The sequence below is a fragment of the Nicotiana tomentosiformis genome, chromosome 7, assembly GCF_000390325.3.
Source record: "Nicotiana tomentosiformis chromosome 7, ASM39032v3, whole genome shotgun sequence".
NCBI lineage: Eukaryota > Viridiplantae > Streptophyta > Magnoliopsida > Solanales > Solanaceae > Nicotiana > Nicotiana tomentosiformis.
In genome coordinates this window covers 466,332-486,756 of record NC_090818.1, presented here as the reverse complement: position 1 = coordinate 486,756, position 20,425 = coordinate 466,332, and the positions used below count along the sequence as shown (strand labels likewise).

The following is a 20,425-nucleotide window of genomic DNA, read 5'->3' as shown; positions in this document are numbered from 1 at the left end:
GTTCTTGATGAGCATGTCCTTCTCGATTGATTCCGGTATATATAGGGTTTGTTGTGGGGTGTAAGGTAAAATTTCCACATATATAGGATTGCTTTGGTGAACTCTGGGAATCTGGGCATAAGGGTGGTCATTGGTTGAGTTTTGGGGATCAGGAGTAGGTTGTGGTGCATTCTGGGAGTGTGATAAGTGATGGTTTGCGGGTATTGAGTCGAATGATGGTGTTGTTGTTGAGGAGTAGGTACTGGTGGAGGGTTGTGGTTCTGAGAAGGTGTGGTGTATTAATGTGGTGCGGGAGGATTCGGCGGTGGATTTTGGTTCTGCGTGTTTTGGGGTGGTGCCGGGTTTTGGGCATTTGGATTTTGTTGGTTGATATCATGGACGTTTAGGGTGAGGAAAAGATTTGCCAAGTTTCGGACCTGCTCAAGTTCTCCTTGTAGCTCCAGGATTTTCTGTTCTAGGCATAAGACCAATTCGTTTTGTGCTGGAATACTTTAGCCATCTGAAGTTTCAACGTTTTCTGCTATAGTAGCATTGTCTTTTATGATACCGCTCAAATCATCCATTTTTCCTTTCCCTTTGCTTCTGTCTTTAAGATCACTTGGTAGAGGAGGAGGTGGAGTACCTTTGTATCTAGTGTGATATGCAGATGATGCCAGTATACACGAACCAACCTTGGGGAATGGGAATAATTAAAAAAAAGAAAAAAAATAAAGGTAACCAAGTCAGTAAGGGATATTTGAAAGAATGCTTGCAGTATTTAAACATGTTCTCTAAAATCATGCAATAATTCGCGTCCTAATTGGGGACCTCATTGTGCCCGAGGTAGGCCTAAGTGACACATAAACTCGGAGAAAATTGATGCCAATATTGCGTCATTTCATTAATGTGAAAACGAGCCAAACCTTTTGTAACACCCCGGAAAATTTTGAAGTACTTAAGCGCTATTAAGAAAGTCGATGTGCACTAATTATATTATTTTGTGTGAAGACGAGGTCTATTAATGGAATGGATATCAATTAGATATGATAATAAGTGTACAAGTCATATTATAAGTGATGTGGGGTCTAGGGAGAGCCCTCAGTGCAAGTCAAGTTGAGAATTTCATGATAGACTAAAGTTGCAAATGAGTACGCACAAGACCAAATTTTGGACGAGCATATATACATATATATAAGGATTTATATGGTGTATGACCTATCCAATTAAAGTTCTTTGAGTATAGTTTCTAACGCTTCAATCCGATTGTCATTTGGACATTCCTACAAGAAGTTATGACCAAATTACCAAAGGCTGGCGGAGGAGCCTGCGGATGCGAAGCATCCGAGGCCGCGTCCGAAAGAGAGGCTGGCAGTGAAGTGCTGCCATAGCGTCCAGGTTCACATCCGACCTTTAAATAGGAGTGAAGTGGGTATGCGAAGCATCCAGGGCCTCATCCGAAACCCAAAAATCTGGGCCTATAAATACAAGGTCGGGTAAAGAGGGTATTTTGTGTATTTGGGGGTTAGGGTTCTTGAAGTGAAGGGGCGATTTTGAGCTCAAGTCAAGTCCAATCAACCAAGGTAAGTTGTTAATGATGTTTTGGGTTGATTATCACTCAATATACATGAGTTCTAACATCATTTTTACATTCAAATACAAGATTTCATCATCAAATCCTCAAGAACACGAAAATCACCAAAGTTGTGATTTTTCAAGATTGATCTACTAGAGGTAATTCCAATGCTTCAAACTCGTTTATTATGAGTAGTTAGAAGTATTTGAAGCATTTGTTACAAGTTTTAATGGTTGAAAGATTGGATTATAAAACTCTAGTTCATGGCATGAATAGTACTTTTGAGAAAATAAGAGAGAAGGTGAATGGTAATCTTGGCGATGAAATTTATGAATACAATGAACCTATGGGATTTGTTACTAATATTGGTCCCAATGGATGTTGATATTGTAGATTGAAGTTGCTTAGTATAGTAGATCGTTGTATTATCATTAAGGGGTGAATTTCAGTTTCGGATCGTTGGCATTGAATTGAGAAGACAAGAAGTCATTCAGAGGTGGATACGCACGGAGTGGAAATTTCCTGAGTATTGATTAGCTTGCTCGACGTTGGGTTCATCTTGTTGAGGTAAGTAACAGTTTTAACTCTGGCTTTGAGGGTATAAACCCGGAGATTTGACATCACGTGATTGTTTGGAAGTGATACCCATGCTAGGTGACGGGCGTGTGGATGTGCACCGTGAGGGATTGAGACTTGGTCCATCCCGTGAGGCTGTGAGGCCTAATGGCTATTATCTGTGGTTATGTGTTTATTTGTTGTTGAACTTGTTTGCTTTCATTTTAGAGATCATTCTTAGGCTTTATTCATGCTCACATTATTTGTACTCAGTCATAGAAATTATTGTACATGTTTACCTCAGTCTCTATTAATTGCTAATATGCGGTGATACTTGATGTGGGTTGTGTTCCTTATTTGTTGATGATGGTGAGGCTAGTGAGGTACATGATTGAGTGAGGCCGAGGGCCTGGTTGTGAGAATATTTATACCATAGCGCGTGAGTTATCCGCGTAGCTCGTGAGTTGACCGTGCGGATCCAGGTATTGATATTGATTGAGTGAGGCCGGGGGCATGATTGTGAGGATATTAATACCATAGCGCATGAGTTGTCCGCGTATCACGTGAGTTGACCGTGCGGGTCCAGGTATTGATACCATAGCGCGTGAGTTGTCCGCGTAGCACGTGAGTTGACCGTGCGGATCCAGGTATTGATATGATGGCACGTGAGTTGTCCGTGCTTAGCGCTTGGGCTTTGGGAGCACCTCCGGAGTCTGTACACACCCCTAGTGAGCGCAAAGTGTTGAGTGTTTTGAGTATTGAGTGCTGAGTGCGAGTGATGAGTGATGGAGTGACACTGCTGTGAGGTTGTATTTATTTGTGTTGTTGCTGCATTTATCTGTTAAACTTCTTTGTGGAATTTACAGAGTTATGGAATTTACCTATTTATTTCTGCTTATTTTTAAATTGTGAAAATAAATAATTGGACTGTTTTACTTAGCTCGTCGCTATTGCTTAGTTCCTTAGTTATTTTTGTTACTTGCTGAGGTAGTTGTACTCATGCTACACCCTGCACTTTATGTGCAGATTCAGGTGAGTTGCGCGGCGATCGTTGAGTTCAGGTCCGGTATCTGTGGAGATTGCAAGGTAGCTGCTAGCGTCCGCAGGACCTTGTTACTCCTTTTATCATTTCTTCTTTTGGATAGTTAGACAGTTTATATATCTTAGTTTATAGTTTTAGACGCTCGTGACTTAGTGACACCCCGATGTTTGGGGCTCGTTTCCGTATTTTCTATATTATATTTAGAGTTGATTTAGTTTATGAGAAATTCAAATGTTGGTATTGTTTTATTAAATTCTTATAATGGATTTAGTAGTAATATTTTGGGAAATAGGCTTGCCTTGTAACACGATAGGCGCCATCACGACCATGGTTAGATTTTGGGTCGTGACACCTTTACTAAATCGACAATAATAATGAATTTACTAATGACGTTTAGCCTTATTACAATCGAAATCTAAACTAAGCTAGAAAATAGAAAAGAACATCATTTGCTAAATCTATTTGGTCCCTGAGGGACCTTCTCCTTGCTTGGATCTCTTGACTCCGTCAATCAGGTTCCCCAGGTCGCGCATATCCAATAATAGGTAAGCCTTTGCTAGATGCCCTCCTTCATTGCCATCCGTGTTCTGACAATCTGAAAGCCTCTTCCTCGTCTTTCCCTCAAACTCCATCAACCCTTGCTCCAAATATTCCAATCTCTCGGTGGACTTAGTGGCGATTTCCTTCCATTCATTAATTGCCTTCATGTCCACTTTATGTTGTTCCAGATGTCTAGCTTCAATCTCAAAAACCCTTTTGCGAAGCCTTCTATACTTGACCCGTGCCTCGACATCATCATCAATGATCCTATTTTCCAAATTGGCCCCTGGCTTGACGTCTCCCGCTATATCATCTACCAACCATAATGGATAGAAATACATATGACCGGCATGGTCCCTGTCTGGATCGATAGTCTCTCTTTCCACAATGACCTTCTGGTTCTACATATGTTGCGCCTCGAACTTGAAAGGAATGATGTCCCTTTTGAAATCTGCCTTGTACCGGACCATGTTGGAAACCCGAGATATGACATGTTTTCTTCCTGCTTGTCTCATTACCCTTATAAGAGCATAAGGATAAATGCCTCGCAACCCGATCAATACCAAATGAGTAGTATCCCCCGACATGATGATGAACTCGCTACTGGGAAACCACTCAAACATCCAATGTACCTTCTCGTCTGTGAGATTGCTGAAGAAACGTACCTAACTTACAACACCTCCAGGATATGCAAACCTATCTGGGATGAATGTCATTTTCTTTGGGTGATGGTAAGCTATGTAGTCATTCAATGGTCATCGCAGAAGCTCTTGGCGGTATTCTCCCCTCTGAAAGTGTTCCAATAACCACACTTGCAATAATAGATTACAATATTCAAAATGTCTGAACCCCTGTTTGCACCGATCTAAAGCGCGGTATAGTTCAGCTAGGATCATAGGGATGATGGTGTATGTTTACCCCTCGATGCCTTCCATTAAAGTTCTTGCAACCATAGCTAAACGAGTGTGAATCCTTCCCCCTTTCATTGGAAATATCAACAAACCCAAGAAACAAATGATGAATACATAAACTCGGCGGTGCGTCCAACCTAAGGAGGTAATGGTAAGTTCCCCATGATGAAGATGATATGAATTACTGTTCCCGTAACGCTCATAAAGGAATTCAAATGGGATGTATGACTTCTTCAAACAAAGTAACTCATCATTTTTCTTGAAACCTAGGATTTTTGTCTGGCACTAATAACCATAGACTATCCCATGGCAGCTTAGCGAAGCCTCCTATTTCTTCTAGGAGAGGAGTCATTTCTATGTCACCAAAGTGGAAGACGACACTTTTCTCATCCCAGAACATGGTAGCGGCTTCAATCAATGCCCTATTTGGTCGGATTTCTAGCAAGGACGTCAAATTACCAAGGACCCTTCTCACATGATTCTGTCGCAAGGTGCGAGATTTTTCCACCAATCAAGTAGCAGAGGTGGGATGTTTTGGACCATGCCGAACCTGGGAACTTCGTGCTTCATTTTCTGCAAGCAAATAAAGTTAGCCCTTTCCCTCTCCAGATTCGACTATTTACACACTAATGATCAACATATTGGTATATTTTATCCAAGTAATGCACATGACATGACGGTGTCCATTGGGATTGTGGAAATCCCGTCGGACTTTGGACAAGACTTATCTTAGCGGGCTATCACATTAACATCGTTCTAACCCGTACTATGCTTAATATGATGAATGTACATTTGATATTGGAGTAAGGTTTCTAGAATGGTCTAGACTGGTACTCTCAAGAGGACAACTTGAGAGGGAAAGGCACGGGACCGCCGACTGCGCCGCTGATCGACTAGTCTACCGCAAATAAGCCTTTCCGATTTAAAAAGGGTAATTCTGGAAGAGCGCGAACACTCATCAAGCGCCGCTATGTTGATAATTGGCACGAGTGGAGTATGATCTGGAGCATGCTTTATGCAGAGATAATAACACGCTGCCAAGTATTTGCATGATAAATATGTAAAAGCAGTAAATACGGTAATAAGTTAAAACATGAAATACATAAGAAAGAAAGACAAAGGAAGAAGTTAGTTCATGGAATATATGCGAGAATGTAATAAAGCAAGTAAGGGAGTAGGGATGGGAGAGGCATGATATAGCAGTCAAAATGAAGAGCAGTCATAGCAAATAATGGGGAATGGATGTGCATGTTAAAACAAATTTAAACAAATAAAGGTGGAAAAGGGAAAGGATGTGCATGTTATAACAAAGAAAATAATCCACATAAGCCAAGTTCTTTATGGTAAAAGCCTAAGTATTTCCTCGGCAGAGTCGCCATGCTGTTGCACCCCATTTTCTCGTGAAAGCGGGCCTCGACGTGTGACAACTCTTTTAAAAGGAGGTATTAAAAGAGAAGAGTCGTCACCTAATGATTTTTAAGGTGCGTGAGGGAACCTATTTGCGAATAACTCTGTTTTAACTAGTCTGTCACCAAAGATCGGGTAAGGGCTCAAATTAGCTCGGAGAGAAGGTGTTAGGTACTCTTCAAGGTCCACAACTGTGGGTCCCGACCGAACTTAAAACTATGTGGATTATGTGATTAAACTAGGCGAGCACATAAAGAAAGATATGAAAGTTGAAAGTCCTATTATAGCATAAACCAGCATAAGGAAAAATAAACTATATGAATGATTGGTACATATTTAAGGATCACTAAAGATTACAAAAGCGTCGATCTATATTTAGTGACTCAATCCTTTAGCAAGAATGTAAGGTAAAAATGGGGGAGTCCTAAGTTTTTTAGCCTAAAGGATCACCCCGTGCAACATAAATAATACTTCGTAACTTCCTTTAAGTAGGAGTTGCTCATATTATTCAGTGGGCATAGACTATCATTTCCTGCTACCCAATTACTATGTTGAAATTGTTTAATTAAAGCGCTCTAATTCAATTCTAAGTCATCCCTATGTGTGCACTACCCGTCCCATGCCGATGGTCCAGGAGGCTTTAGACCTCTATTTAGGTGGTTCTAGACTTCACTTAGGATGCTCAAAATGATAAAACTAGCGCACATTCAAAAAATCATGTAGAACTACACATAAGTACAATTAAAGGCTCATGTTAAACTCCACACATAAACAACAAATGCACGCGGGCAGTTAGGCAGTAGACAATCTTAGACGCATTAGAGTCATTAAGTCCTAAAGGCATAGTTTCTATGTGATTCTGATTTCCAGTGCTGTACATGCAATATTGCAGCTTTAAACTAACGAATTTACAGATTAAAGGTATTACAAACCTATGGGCATGACATCTACATTGTTTATTCGATGAGGAAGTAAGGCTGTTCGAAAACTCAGGGTTTATGACACTGATTTTATAAACACGTTTTTTAGGAAGGTGACAGTATCCTATAGGCAGGATTTCTAACAATGGATAATTGTTATTGATTTTATAATGCTTTATCCCTAGAGGCATGTCATCTAAGGCGAGGCAGTGTGGTGAAAGTAACGGAAGTGGTCGATTGATTGATTAAGGTCTTGTAGACATGCTTTCTAGGTGAAAATCAACAGAACATAAGCTAGTGGAATCCTATAGGCATGGTATCTAATGAACATGAAGTAGTTATGCAAATTGAAAGAATGTTTATTTCCTATAGGCATGATGTCTAGTAACACATAGTAGTAGTCATCAGAATAAATGAAGCATTTGAACTCATGCTTTGATGGTAGACGAGTAGTGTGTGTGTGAGTTTCCTAAAGGCATGGTTTCTACCAGTGGAAGTTAAATGGCATATACAGCAAGACAAGTAAATCATATGAATCCTATGGGCATGTTATTCTACCCTTGCATGCAAATAGTAGAGTATACTCATTCCCCAATTTCACTAACACCCCAATTATTTATTACAAAGTTATTACAGACCCAATGATGAATGTAATTACAAAATTATACAAGCACTAATAGTAGGCCTACAACATGCCAAAAAGGAAATACCTAGCATTACTTGAGCCTTCAACAACTCTCATAGCATACCCAGATTTCCAATCAGGGAACTATATTCATCAGCACAACCCAGAAGCCATAGAGGAACTCAAACCAAACCAAACAGCCATAGATTGACCGAATTACACAGACATTGAATCACTTAAACCAACAAGTTTACATATTTAGTAGATAGTAGGAAGAAAGGAACTGAGTGTCAGAGATATTCAGGTTTCAGTAGTAAAGAGAGTGGCCAAAAGACCCTAAATCCTAGTGTGTGAGAGTTCACAAGGGTCTCAAATAGATCCCGAGCAGTGCTCACACTAGGGAGGTTAGTAGTAAGAGTCTTGGTGGCCTTCGCTTTCAGCCGGCCAAGTTCAGAATAACACAGGTAACAAATGAGAGGGAGTGGACAATGGTTAAGGGACATAAGTTGAGGAAATACACTTATAGTTTAGAAAGCAGACGTAGCAGAGTTGAGAACACAGAACAGTTAATCAAGAAGGTTAACAGAACTTAGATGCAGGTTCTACATTTAGCAAAAAGTAGCACATTGGCAAAAATGTATTGAAAGAGTTAAGGCGAAACTAGTTCCCTGAGATTACAAGATCAAACAGATTATCCTACTAAGGTGCATATTATCAAACAAGTCTAAGTAGGGTACTAACTTGAAAGATTTCAAGCTTTAAGGTCTGAATTATGCTAAGTATCCATCCCAGTATCAAAAGAAAGACATGCTAATTCATCACTAAATAAAATAGTATCAAACAAGGTATGGAAACACAAACTAAGATAACCATTCTAAAGGTTTCAAACGGTTACTAAGGATATAGGATTAAGCAAAACAAAGACATACTGTGAGACACATTAATAGGGGAATAAATCATAGTTGATACAAAGGTCTTAACATAGATTAGAACACATTACATATGTGAGGTATTCATTACAGGGATTCAGAACAGAGTAGTAAAGCAAGCTCATGTCAAATAACAAATGTAGACCTTCAGGCCTCAACACAGTAGACTAATATGAACTTAAGATGGTCTAAGTCATTCAGGTGAAGCATGTTCAAATGACATAGCAGATTTGGCAGTATTAGGTAAAATTAAATGCATAAAGAGGTTCAAAACATATGCAAAACTAACAAAGTTGCATACAAGAGTAGCCCAGAACATTTTAAGCCACAGATTTCATAAGTAAGCATATGCAGTTCATGAATACATAAGAACGAAGTTAAAAAGTCCAAATGACTTACCAGTTAAACGGACAACAAGAAAGAACAAAATCCCACAGTATTCTGAATATCAACAAAGAACAGAAACCCAGAATCTCAATGCGTCAAAGTTTTCAAGGGCTTCAAAGGAACCCCGGGCAGTGCTCGCACCAAGAAAAGGTTGAAAAATCGAATCCCAGTGGCCTTGGCTTACAGTCGGCTGAGAATCAAAGTACAGACCAAGAGAATGACAGAACAATAGCTCCAATTTTTAGTGAAAATCTAGCGATTAAGCTATGAATTAAAGGGGAATTGGGGGGGGGGGGGTTATATAGTAGTGGAAATTCGGCAAACAAACAAGAAAATATTGTAAAATCAACATAAATAAGGAAATAATATCATGCAGTATCAGTAAAAGTCAGATTAGGGAAAAATTAAGTAGACCTTAGTTGACAGAAATCGGAGATTGGCCGGAGATCTTGGCTAATCGGACCCAATATAGCCTTGCCATGATGCACATGGACGAGATTTTATCTAGATTCAAGCGATTGAAGTTGAACGGACCCAAATCTGAGAGATAGTATGTTCCAAGTTTAGGCAAATATTATAGCCTTGCAAGTAGTACCGAGATAACACATAAAAGGTAAGGAAATCATGGAAAGAATCCATGATTGAGACGAATTTGGAGAAAATTAAGAGGTCGGCTAGGGTTTCTGAGGAGAGGAGAAGAGAGGATTCAAAGGCGGCATCTGGGAGGAAATAATAGGGTTTTGGGGCGGGTTAGGTTAATTAAAACGGGGGAATGGCTATGGGTCGTTGATCATTTGATATCAACGGCCAGGATTAGAGGAGAAGCGGGTGGGTCATGGAACGGGTCCCGACCGGGTTATAACTAAAGGGGTTGTTTTGTCTTGGGCCAGGGGGTTGGGCTAAGGATACTGGGCCAATTTTGGTCCAAAAATTAGTTTAAATCTAGGCTATTATTTAAATAGGCAATATTTATCAAAAGTAATTTATAAAAATGATTAATAAATAAATAAGAATATTATTTATGCACTAAAATGATTAAAAATAATAACTTAGTATTATAAAAAAATATAAAATGCTATTTTGACACAAATAATATAAATTAAGAGCATTTATGTATGAATATTGGCTATTACTGCAAAATTATGCAAATAGCCTTTAAAATACTAATGTAATTATATAAAAAATGAAGTAAAATATTCGAAACCTGTGTTATAGGTGCAAATAATAATTTTAGGTAACTAAGTCATCACAAAATAATTTGAAGGAGTAATTAATAATTATTCAAGTAATTTAAGTACAGGAAAATCAATTTAAAAACTCTAAAAATTATGAAAAATTAGAGAAAATGCTCGTATAGATTTGTAAACTAAATAATGATGCAAAAAATAATATTTGAAGGTATATATATTATTTGAGAAAATATGAGGGAAAAATTGGGTATCAACAAATAATAGTCTAAAAATATAACTAAACTAAATAGAGATAACTAATTAAATAAATCTAACTTGAAACTCTAATTAACAATAACAAATCCAAAACGGAAAAATTAAAATCAAGAACTAACCTATAACTACTAAAAAAATTAAAAATTAAGTAAAGAGATGACGATTATACCTAATGACCGTGCTTGAAGTTGTTCAAGCCACGAGAAGACGTCGAAGATGCTAAGAAGTGGTTGCCCGACCATGGAACGCTTATTTCATTTCGGTAGACACCAAATTCAATGAACTTGGTGTTATACCAAAAGGAAATGAGTGTTCTTGAGTCGGAATTAGGCTAAAACAAAGGAAGAGTGGTGCGAGTGGTCGCGGCAGTGGAGTGGCAGTGTGAGCGGGTCGGCGGGCAGCGGGGTAGTGGGGCGTTTGGGGTGGAAATTGACATGAAAATATACGTCTCGTGGAGGTCTATCCGTTTATGCATGTGTCATGGGGTGGAGATGCCATGAATCGTGCGAATTTGGGCAAAATAGGTGGCGGGTAAGGTTCCCTAGATCTGAAATTCGTGGAGTTTGAGGGGGATTTGAAGGATTTGGTCTGAAGATATAGAAAGAGCAGGTATTGGAGATTATATGGTAAAATTTTGGTGGTGTTTGGACCAACCGCCGCCGCGGACGGTGGCAGAGGCAGTGGACGAAAGAGAGAGAGGAGGGAGCTAGGGTTTGGTTATGGAGTGAAATGGGAGGATTTTCAGATTTTTGGAGCTTTAAATTTGGAAAGGGAAATGGATCTAAGCCATTGGATCAAGAAGAATAGAGGGATGAGATTTGATCTTACATTTACTTATCAAAACGGCGTAGTTTAGGTACGAAACTACGACGTTTCGTGATCTACACCTTGCAGCCCCTTTATGGATTAGCCATTGCAATTTTGGCCACTTAAATCAATTCAATTTTGGCTTAATTCCCTTAATCCTACTTATTAGACTAAATTTACACAAATAAATTAATTAAATAAATTATTCAAATGATCAATTAATTAGATTAATTTACCAACTGAACAGTTAGTTAATTCCTAAAACTCACAAATGAAAAAAGAACTAATTTTTATTTTTTATTTATTTTTTTGGTATTTTTATGATAGGAAATATGCTATTGAAGACACAAAAAATTGAGAAAAATAATTAAAATAACAAAACACTAATGACTTTAGGAGGTATTAAATAGTACAAAAATTAGGTATTCACAACCGTTATAGGTAAAAAGCTTTTATAGAGAGTTAAATATAATTTAAAAAATCGGTTCTAAAGAAAACTTGGTTTTTATAGTAAATGTATGTCATATAGGGATACGGTTATAGAAATGTTTGATTGTATTTATGTTAAAATTTCAATTAATATATATAAATATATATCTCGAATCTAGCAAGTTATCATTTAAAATTTAGAATTTATAAATTTAAATTTCTGGTTTCGTCTCTATCTCAAAGACTCAAACTAACCACAAAATCCACATATTAGGAGAGATGAAAATCTCAATTTACAAATATTCCTATTTTCATTCATTAGCATGGGTTACAGTGACACTAAGAAAAATCTTTCTCCCTAAAGTGGAGATTAATCCAGAAAAACTAAGTTGGGGGAAAGAGAACAAAAAGGGAAATACAAAGTCCTATAGTATATGTTATGTCACGCTCACCACACATATCTTAAATCTGCGTACTTTTTGAATGTCAACTTATAAATTGCATTTCTGAATAAATTGCGTTTCTGAAATGTATAATTAAATAATATGGTATGAATGTAACTTTTTTCATTATCACATAAACATATTATTGTTTGCAATGTAGCTTAATTACTTGTACTGTGGTCTGTGTAGCTTCATTACTTCTGCCGTTATACGTAGCATTATGGTTTGAGGTCGCTTAAATACACATGTGGATTGAACCTTTTTCTTTTTCAACTAAATAACCAAAAAATAGCGTTTAATTTCTTTTACCAAATATTGATTACGTCATTCTTCTTTTCTCACATACACACTCTACATATGTGTGTTAACTCAATTGCTAACTCTAATGCAACCACACAAGGGAATTTATTGAGTTTTTTTAAAACTTAGCTTGAACTATAATAAAGTAATTCCATGAACCACATGTAAGCAAATATGAACATATTTAGTAACATGAAGGATTTGCCTACTATAAAAGACTAAAACATATCTATCATTTTTAAAGAATCAAATCTAGGCCTATTAAATTTACATACTCAAATCCTATTATCTCCAGTGTTACCTGATTCTGTAATAAAAGTGGTAAATCGATATACTCCTATATATTTTGTACATTGACTTATGTCTAACTCGCAGTTCTTCTCCATTTTCATGTTCAGAAGAAAATAGGAAGAAAAAAAAAAAGCTTTGCCAATGAATGCAGATATGCTCATGTTTGTTGGTGCATGTGCGGCATGTAAACACCAAAGGAAAAAATGTGACGCAAATTGCCAATTAGCTCCTTATTTTCCTTCTAATAGAAGTGAAGATTTTCCAAATGTTTATCGACTTTTCGGAGTAAATAACACCATAAAATTGCTTAATTCCGTTGCTGATGATCAGAAGGAAAAAACTGCTGAGACACTAATCTTTGAGGGTAAGGTTTGGAAGGAAAATCCTGTGTATGGCTGTCTTGGCATTGAAAGAAAACTGAGGGCAGAAATTGAAGCATATGAAAAGGAGCTTGAAATGGTACGAAAACAAATTTCTTTTTGTAAAGAAATGGCCATATTGCAAATGCAAAGACAACAATTAGAAGAGCAACTCGATCGATCTTCCTTGGCTTTGGTTTCTCCATTTGATGTTCATTACCATGACAAGGTATAACATTCCTAACATTTGCGTGGAAATAGTCTCTTGTAGAAATGTAGGGTAGGACTACGTGTATAATAGACCTTGTGGTCCGGCCCTTCCCCGAACCTCGCGAATAGCGGGAGCTTAGTGCATCAGGCTGCCCTTTTTGATAATTAACTTGTTTCATTATTCTTTGTTTGAGAATAGAAAATTGAAGCAATTTTTATGAGTGATACTAAAATCTTTTATGGATACAAGTATGATTCAACTTTGGATGAAGTTGCAAATGTTGAGTGTAATGCAATTCAAGATGCAGATTTTGATCATCCTGCTTTTGTAGAGCCGGAAAGCGGCAGGTGAAGTCAAAGTTTCTAAGTTCTTTCCATTTATATAATAATCGACAATCTTGATTTTGATCAAAATACTTTTAAGCAAATTTTGGAAAATTTTATTTGAGGAAAATCCAATATCCATGTTTATTAACCCTTTTTATTTAATTTTTGCATCATGTAATATGAGTAATCTATCCTTGGGTTGATGAATATAAGAACTAATTAACTTGTACTTCTATATATTTATTTTTGCAAATCGTAGGGTTGATGAATTCAAGGATTGTGAAATAGAAGCAATTTCTATTACAGGTGAAGAGGAAATAGCGGATTTGCAATGAAGACGGTGAAGATGCTAAGCTAGTTTTGGTGACATAATTAAGACGATATTTCATAAAGTTATTGTTGCTTATATCTTAGAGTCGAAAAGTAGAGGGAAAATAAGAGCTAGACAATAAAAGCATATTAATACTATGTTTTATTTAATTTATGCATAGTCGTGAAAGACGTGTTTTTTCAGGCCAACAATTTGCATATATATGAATTTGGAGTGGTGTTAAATTGCTTCCTTCAAATTGTGTGAATCTATATAACTATTTAAACTAATAGCCTGTTTGGCCAAACTTCTAAAATCAGTTTATTTTGAAAATTATTTTTTTAAAGTACTTTTGGTGATAAGCAGTTTGTGTTTGACTAATTAATTTAAAAAATACTTTTGAGCAGTAATTAGTGTTTGACCAAGCTTTTAAAAACTATTTCTAAGTGTATTTTTCTCAAAAATGTTTCTTAGAAAAGTACTTTTGGAGAGAAACTATTTTTTTCTGCTACTCAAAATCTAATTCTAATTCTCCTCAAAAGCATTTTTTTTTTCTTCTAGAAGCTTGGCCAAACACCTCAATTTTTATACTTTTGACTTTAAAAAAGCACTTTTGAAAAAGAAAAAAAAAAAGGACCAAAAAGGCTATAACTATGGAAGTGGGCATCTAATGATTGTGCTAGTGTATCAATTTTTCATTTGTGAATCAATTTCAAAACTATTTTTCTTTATGGGGAAAAACTTTTCTAAATCAAAAATAAAAAGATCAAAATAAGAAGTGAAAATTAGAAATTTAATTGAATTTTAAACTACTTAAGCTATATATTTTGGACCAATCACTAGATATATATGTTTCATAATAAGAGATTCTAAATTTGGCATCACTGATTTTGACTGTATGATGCAATTGCAATATCTTTAATTACTGAATACTAATATGGAATTATCACTCATTACTGAATTATCTTGCAATTTTATTTTATAGAGTAACATACATCCCTCATAAAGTACACACGTTTGCAAATGTGAAATCCCATTAACAAACTTATTAGGATTTAGAGTACATTCATGCATTATAAATGTGAATACCTAATTTTTGTAATATTTTAACACCTCCTAAAGTCATTAATGTTTTGTTGCTTTAATTATATTTCTCAATTTTTGTGTCTTTGATTGCATTTTTCCTATCATAAAAATACCAAAAAATAGTTCTTTCTTTATTTGTGCATTTTAGGAATTAACTAACTATTCAATTGGTGAATTAATCTAGTTAATTGATCATTTGAATAAGTTACTTAATTAATTTATTTATTTGTGTAAATTTAGTTTAATAAGTAGGATTAAGAAAGAAATTGGGCCAAATTTGAAAGAGAAACTGACCAAAAGTGCAAGATAAGGGGCTGCCTTTGAAAGGATCTGAAACGACGTAGTTTTGCCTCAAAACTACGTCGTTTCATTAAGTGACCCAAGATCAAATCTCACCCATTGATCTAATGGTCCATATTTGATCTCTCAAGAGGTATTTAAAGCCTCAAAAATCTGAAAAATTCCCTCATTTCACCCATAACTCTTTCTCTCTTCTCTCTCTCTCTTCTCTTCTCTCCACCGCCGCCGCCGCCGCCGGAAATCATCCACCGGCGGCGTACCACCTCCAAACACCTCCAAATTAACACCATATAATCTCCACAACCTCCTCTTCCCATATCTCCAAACCAATTCCTTCAAAAAACCCTCAAACTCCTTGAATTTTAGATCTAAGAAACTTTAGCCGCCACTTTTTGGTCCAAATTCTTGAAGCTCCGGCCAACACCACCCTACAACACATACATGAATGGATAGAGCTCCACGAGACCTATCTTTTCCTACCTATTTCACCTCCAAAATCCCTGTCGCCGCCGGCCCGCTCCTCGCCGCCGCCACGCCTCACCACCGCCAAAATGCCCCGAACCCCCATTTTAGCTATTTTTCGGCTTCAAGCATACTTGTTAGGTATAATCGTCATCTCTTTAATTAATTTCTGATTTTTTTTATTTAGTAGATTAGTTTCTGATTTTTATTTATTTATTTATTTATTCTGTTTTGGTTATTTCTTGTTAATTAGAGTTTCAAGTTAGATTTATTTAATTAGCTATCTCTATTTAGTTTAGTGATTTGTTAGATTTGTTATTGATTTAAACATGATCTTTAGTGTATTAGTTAAATCATTCACTTAGTTAGTCGATTATTTAGTTGTTGTTAGTCGTTGTTCGATTATTAACGATGCTCGTTCTGTTTTGAGAATTAGTTTGTGAATTTAGTTGTTTGTTTAGTAATTAGTTTGCACAAATCCAATTCATTCCCATCAAGTTGGTTTTAATACTTAGTTCAATTACGTTTTTAGTCTCGTCTATGCTTTGTCAGTTCATAGTTGTCCAAGTTTGATTTGTGTTGAGCAAGTAGTTTGTTGTTGATGGTTAAAATCTGAAGTTTAGTTTATTTTATCACAAAATATGGTAATAGTAGCTTACTTTTACTAGTAGGGTGGCTGAAAGGATATTTTTCTCCTTGCTTCTGACACAGCAGATTTTCAGGTTGTCCTTTCACCTTTGGGACAGACCTTGAACAGTGTTTAGCACACAAAGTCAGTCTTTTGGACAGATTTTTGGTGAACCAAAATCTGTCCAAAAATCTAACTTTATTTGCCTATTGAAAGGGTTGTTTTTCTCCTATAAAAAGGACTGTCTTACACTTAGAAGAGGGAGTTCCTTACTCACTGAAAAAGGGGACACTCTATCTTATACTTAAACACATCTTGGAGAGTTGCAAAAAAAGACATATATCTTTGAGAAAAATCAGCAGCTTAATACATATAACAAGCTGAAATTTCAGTGTTTTGTGAGGATTATTTGAGTGCAAAAATCTCGAGAAAAATAAAAAGATCCCTTAGGCAATTTGTGAAGTTGATAGCTACCAGTTTCAAGCATCTTTGTTGAGTTTTCTGGGTTATCTTAACACTTGAGTTGCTGCTGTTTCTATTGTATTTGCTGCTGAGTTTTTTGTTGTTGCACTGCTGTATTTTATTATTCTACAAACCAGGTAACTTTCAAATTCTTATATTGCAGATTCTTGATGATAATAAGAAAGATTTGATCCCGGTTTGGTTGATGGAACATATTAGATCTGATTTTGATTCAAGATGAATGTTATATTAGTGTTATTATCATGTAAATCTGTAAAAGATTAGTTAAATTATTATTTGTTTTCTTTATATATGTGATTGAAATTGCATTCTGTTAAGATTACTTAGTTTAAGGAAAAGATAAAGACCCCATTTTAACCATGTTTGTTTAGTTTGGGCTCTTTTCCGTGAGTTACTTTCATGGTTCATGTATAATTATCTAAGAAAGACTTCTAGCTTTAAATATTTTGATGCTTTGAATTATAATCAACATAATGTTATACTTAATATAATTCTTCTCTTTAGCATTGACGTATTACCATTTTTTTTTGTTGTAGTTTTTATATTTAGTCGTGATTTTTATGTTGTTAATGAGTGTAGTTTGATTAGTGCCATGATTGGTGTAGACGAGTAGAAATATTCTGTTAGTCCTTAAGAAATAGTTGGTTAAGAAGATAAAATATAATAATTAGCATGTAAGTTTCTTTTTATGAAAAAAAATAAAAATTGTTTGGACATCAATGTAAGAAGCAATTTGGGCTTAGAAGAATACTTGTTATTCTGTGTTGTCTTGGTCATCGAGGCTCTTAAGCAACATGGTCCAAATAAGCTAAAATTTATAGGCCCAATGACAATAGAAAGCAAGATGGGCATTTTCTTCAAAACCAATAAATTATCTTTTGTTAAATAAAATAAGTGACCCAATACCATGAAAGCTTAACATAAGCCTACCCGGGTTTAATGTCTTGCATTAGTGAAAATTATTTTTAATAATAATATTTTTTTTTCCAGTCGAACAAGTGATAAATATAAAAAAGAAGCGCTTTTTAATTAATTTAAGCGATAGGCAATTTTAGACACGTTTGAGATGTAGACCATGTGTTCATACACGATCCTTGGTTGTTATTATTATTATTATTATTTTTTAATAAAGTAGTTATGTGTGCATTCCCGCTCCTTGACAATATTAATTGTATTTAAACCATGTGTACCGACACGTTCTTTGTTTTAATACATATAATCAAATAAGGACCTTGTGTGCTTGCACGCTCCTAGGCCAAAATTATTAATTATTAAGCGGTACTAGACAATAGTAACTTAAGGCAAATAATACACACTTTATCCAAAAATAATTCAAGCCAAATTTTAGTCAATAAAAGCGACCGTGCTAGAACCACGGATTCGGGAAATGCCTTACACCTTCTCCCCGGTTAACAGAATTCCTTACCCGGACTTTGTTTTCGCAGACCAATAATAATAGAGTCAAATCTTCCTTTGATTAGGGATTCAAATAAAAGGTGACTTGGAACACCAACAAAAATCAATTTCAAGTGGCGACTCTGTAAATAAAATAATCCTTACTCAATTTTGTCACTTTAATTGAAAAAATCCTTTAATCCATACAATATTATTTTGCGGGTAAAAAAAGGGTGTGACAATAAATAATTCATTTCAAAACATGATTGTGCCTTAGTCCTTTAGCATAAGTAACTTTGCTTGCTCTAGCCATAACATCATAACTTTACGTTCATCTTTTCTCAACAAGGTTTCCTTGACACTAACATTTCATAAGATATGCTCGGCATAGTATAGTAAGGATAAGATCAAATATGCTAGTAGCAAAATTCGAACAATATGACACGGTCTTGTGACCATAAGCAGCCATTAATATAATTCGATATATTCAATTAACATTTTACGTGTGATTGATCTAGGATAAAGATAGTAATCCCGAGAGCGAATACTCAGATATCTAAAGACACTCTTCTAAAACATTTTGTCATATGTCTTATAAATTCATCATGTAATCTTTAACATGAATAGTGAAATCAAACATATCGTCATGTTTCTGCCTCGTCTTTCAGACCATCTGCCGTCTAACACGTGATTGCGAGCACAACTATGTTTGGCAGCCATATAAAGCATCATTCTTTCCAAAATACTAATATACTACGTATTAAAATATTGAAGACCGTGCACTAAGCTTCCGTCATATGTGATGTCCAGGGAAGGGCGACCACAAGAGTCTATTATACGCCGTCTTACCCTGCGTTTCTACAAGAGATTGTTTTTACGGCTTGAATCAGTGATCTCCTGATCACATGATTATCAGTTACGCCAAGACTCCCCTTCTCTTAAAACATAGAAAACAACAAAAATACATATTGAATACATCGAACCACCAAACTTCCTTAGATTCTCTCCCCCACTGTCTAAATCTCATTCCTAATACCCAAGTTCCTCCTTAAAAAAAGCCATTATACGAATAAAACTTTTAGTTTTTAACCCACCTTCCACATGGTTAATTTTCTCTAAATGTTGAAAAGCTATGTTAGATAACCTTGAACTTTTAACGGTTTGAATACTTCCTCCTTTATTTAGTAAGCATAAATCAACCATCCATTTGTATCTCTTGGGAAAAAGAATCACACGCTCATAGTTAATATTACATACTCCTTTGATCTTACTATTTGTCAATCTTTGCTAAAAAAAATAAAAAATTGGCCAATATTCATGATCAAATCAGATATAATTAACTTACTGTGAAAGTAAAATTTATGTTATTTGGTTCTAATTATTTTAGTTTTGGAAAAGTTATTACGAAAAGTTTTCTTGGAGATATATTTGTGTTTCAATTACGTACTTTTCGTGAATTGTATTTGAAAAGTTTTTCCCAAAAATTTGAATTTAAGGGTGTGTTGGTACGAAGGAAAATATTTTCATGGAAAATGAGTGATTTTATCACTTATTTTTCCTTATTTGGTTGATGTCTGAAAAACTTTTTTCGGAAAAAATATTTTCTAGTGTTTGATTAGAGAGTAGAAAATATTTTTCTATGCTGGTCTACTCACCCCCTTTCCCCCAAGTCCCCATGTATCCTTGCTCTCCCCAATACCCAATGTTTTTAGGACTATATTTTCTTCAAAAATTTAATTATTCATCTCAAAATTCACACAAACCAAAAAGAACTAATGTTTAAAGCAAAAGTAACGTTGAAATTTGTGCTCCATAACTAAAAAAAAAATACTCTCTTTTTGGTTAAAAAAGAAAATAGTCTTTCTATAACATGAAAATAAAGTAGTAATTTTATTGAAATGAAAAAAAAACTTTTTCTATATCATGAAAAGAAAATACTTTTTTTTGTTAAAATAAAAAAAAATACTTTTTATACATCATGAAAAGAAAATACTCATTTTGTTGAAATTAGAAAAAAACTTTTTCTACATCATGCATAAAAGAAAATACTTTTTTTTGTTGAAATGAAAAAAAATACTGTCTACAAAAGAAAGTAAATTTTTTGTTAAAATAAAAAAAAAAAATTTATATCATTTTAAGAAAATACTCATATGTTGAAATGAAAAAAAAAACTATCAAAAGAAAGTACTATTAATAATATTTTTATATTTAGGGTGGGGTGAGGGATAGGGCGAGGGTGAGGGTGGGGACGGGACGAGGTAGGGTGGGTAGGTAGGTGGGGT

General features: G+C 35.4%; 1 protein-coding gene and 1 long non-coding RNA gene across 2 annotated transcripts; both read left to right on the top strand.

Annotated features, from left to right (window-relative positions):
* Window positions 1–12,724: 12,724 nt before the first annotated feature.
* Window positions 12,725–13,814, top strand: LOC117275272 (LOB domain-containing protein 22-like). Its single transcript, XM_033654577.1, has 3 exons — window positions 12,725–13,171; window positions 13,352–13,500; window positions 13,739–13,814. The coding sequence occupies exons 1-3, from the start codon at window positions 12,725–12,727 to the stop codon at window positions 13,812–13,814; spliced, it is 672 nt and encodes a 223-aa protein (XP_033510468.1).
* Window positions 13,815–15,340: 1,526 nt separating this feature from the next.
* On the top strand, window positions 15,341–17,258 carry LOC104090292 (uncharacterized). Its single transcript, XR_684922.4, has 2 exons — window positions 15,341–15,778; window positions 16,891–17,258. It is a non-coding gene; the product is annotated as an uncharacterized lncRNA (long non-coding RNA).
* Window positions 17,259–20,425: the final 3,167 nt, after the last annotated feature.

What these genes read in the sequence shown, in the direction of transcription:
- LOC117275272 (XM_033654577.1), top strand. Translation starts at nt 12,725, where the DNA reads ATGAATGCAGATATGCTCATGTTTGTTGGTGCATGTGCGGCATGTAAA. An exon ending in ATGTTCATTACCATGACAAG is followed by an intron (nt 13,172 to 13,351) that starts GTATAACATTCC and finishes GTTTGAGAATAG; the next exon opens with AAAATTGAAGCAATTTTTAT. An exon ending in GTAGAGCCGGAAAGCGGCAG is followed by an intron (nt 13,501 to 13,738) that starts GTGAAGTCAAAG and finishes TGCAAATCGTAG; the next exon opens with GGTTGATGAATTCAAGGATT.